The 2,126-nt window shown below is 52.1% G+C and overlaps 1 protein-coding gene across 1 annotated transcript; it reads right to left on the bottom strand.

Moving 5' to 3' along the window:
* Positions 1-1,614: 1,614 nt before the first annotated feature.
* On the bottom strand, positions 1,615-2,042 carry SPRG_18607 (hypothetical protein; the record flags this gene model as incomplete). Its single annotated transcript, XM_012358046.1, has 1 exon — positions 1,615-2,042. A coding segment is annotated over one exon (428 nt), but the record flags the coding sequence as incomplete, so codon positions are not given.
* Between the last annotated feature and the right edge of the window lie 84 nt (positions 2,043-2,126).

The following is a 2,126-nucleotide window of genomic DNA, read 5'->3' as shown; positions in this document are numbered from 1 at the left end:
GGCTGTCGTTATCCCTGGCATCGCGTCAGCGCCGCCCCTCCTTGACATGTAGCAGGCTCCCGGATTATGCTAGGTCGTGCTTCATAGCAAGTTATCTCTAGCTCGCTAAACTACAGCGATGGATGCCTCGTCAAGTTAAAAGGATACCGCCGACTGTGCCAGGTGGGTGGATGCTGCAATGGCCGGACCGATAATCACCCACTTAACGTCAACGAGTTGAATGGATTGCAATGCGCCTCGCAAAAAACTGCGCTTCATCCTGTTCCATTGCAATCCATATTCCGTTGATCACATTCAAAGTCAATCCTGCACGCCGCCTTTTCTTCAGTTGCACGCCCCCTTTCTTCAGCCTCTTGACCCTTTCTTCAGTCGTTTGACCCTTTTCCTCAAACGATGTTTCCAGCGAAGCACGGCGAGGAGCGAGGAGCGTTCGATTCCACGTGTATCAGATGCCATGTTACGAGCCTTGAACCGATCTCAGATTCGTTGTGTATGCCAAACGAATCTGTTTGACAGGCAGATTCACTGTCATGTCATGCCGGTATATTCGAAGGCTACTTGTTCAAAGTTGCGCGTCTATCCACCGCACGATCCGACAGTCGTCTGACATTCGCCTCTCCTCATGCACCCACAACCAGGCTTGGTCGTCCCACAGTGCGACGCACGACCCAAAACAGCTGGCACCGACGCGCGCTTTGCACGTTATTCTATGGCAGTGAATCTGCCTGTCAAACAGATTCGTTTGGCATACACAACGAATCTGAGATCGGTTCAAGGCTCGTAACATGGCATCTGATGCACGTGGAATCAAACGCTCCTCGCACCGCGCCGTGCTTCGCTGGAAACATCTTTTGAGGAAAAGGGTCAAACGACTGAAGAAAGGGTCAAGAGGCTGAAGAAAGGGGGCGTGCAACTGAAGAAAAGGCGGCGTGCAGGATTGACTTTGATTGTGATCAACGGAATATGGATTGCAATGGAACAGGATGAAGCGCAGTCATTGCAATCCATTCAACTCGTTGATCTTGAGTGGGTAATTATCGGTCCAGCAATTGCAACATCCACCCACCTGGCACAGTCGGCGCAGGATTCTCCAAACCTGAGCCAGCCCTTGCGTCTTCGTCCTCACGGCTTCACGAGGTGTTCGTCACTATAGCTAGGTAGACGAAGTACTCGCTGTTATACACGACCCGGGAGCCTGCTGGGACTCCGGAGAGGCGGCATTGATGCGATGTCAGTGTTTGAGGTGACTTCGTGCTTTCAGTAGTTGTCTTCTTGGGTATAAAGCTCACTGAAAACGTGTTGCATGTGCAATGAATTGAAATGTAGCGTGCCGCGATAACGTGCGTACCGACGTCGACTCTGGGGTACAGCTTCTTCAGCGTGCCACGTCACGAGTCGACGCATTTCGTGCTGCCACGTCAAATTTCGAGTGCAACCGACGGTTTCGCCTTTGATGTTTGACGACATCCGCAGCCATTGAACTCGGTGAATAAACATTTTCCAAAAAGAGTCTAAGCAGGGAACAACGACAGTAGCATATGCGTGAAAATTGAGTGATTTCAGCGTTAAACGCTACAACATGAATATACAAACGACCTAGGTCATCGAATCTACACGCCAGCTTGCTTGGGGAACGGCGTCTTGGACTCGTTGTACTCGGCGTCTTCGCCCGAGAGCTCTTCGAGCGTGAGACCCTTGGTCTCCGGCACCCAGAACGAGAAGAGAAGACCCATAAAGCAGCACGCCGAAAAGATGTACAGCACACGGTCAAAGCCCCACGTCTTGGCGACAACCGCAAAGCACTGGGCTGCAATGATGGCACCAGCCTTACCCGAGGCGGCCGAGATACCGTGGCCCGTCGAGCGCACGGCCGTCGGAAACACTTCGGCCGGAATGATAAAGGTTGTCGTGTTGGGGCCAAAGTTGAAGAAGAACTGCGCGAACGAGTACATCACAACAAAGATCGTCGTGTGGTTGGTCTTGAGGTCGTTGAGGAAGATGGCCATGAAGAGGAAGAGGAGCGTGAGCATGACGAAACCCATGTATTGGATCGGCTTGCGACCCCACTTTTCGACAAAAAAGACCGTAAACCAGTAGCCAGGCACCGTGCCGGCCAAGTTGATCAA

The sequence above is a fragment of the Saprolegnia parasitica genome, assembly GCF_000151545.1.
Source record: "Saprolegnia parasitica CBS 223.65 unplaced genomic scaffold supercont2.1329, whole genome shotgun sequence".
Taxonomy (NCBI): domain Eukaryota; phylum Oomycota; class Saprolegniomycetes; order Saprolegniales; family Saprolegniaceae; genus Saprolegnia; species Saprolegnia parasitica.
This window is presented reverse-complemented; position numbering and strand designations above follow the sequence as displayed.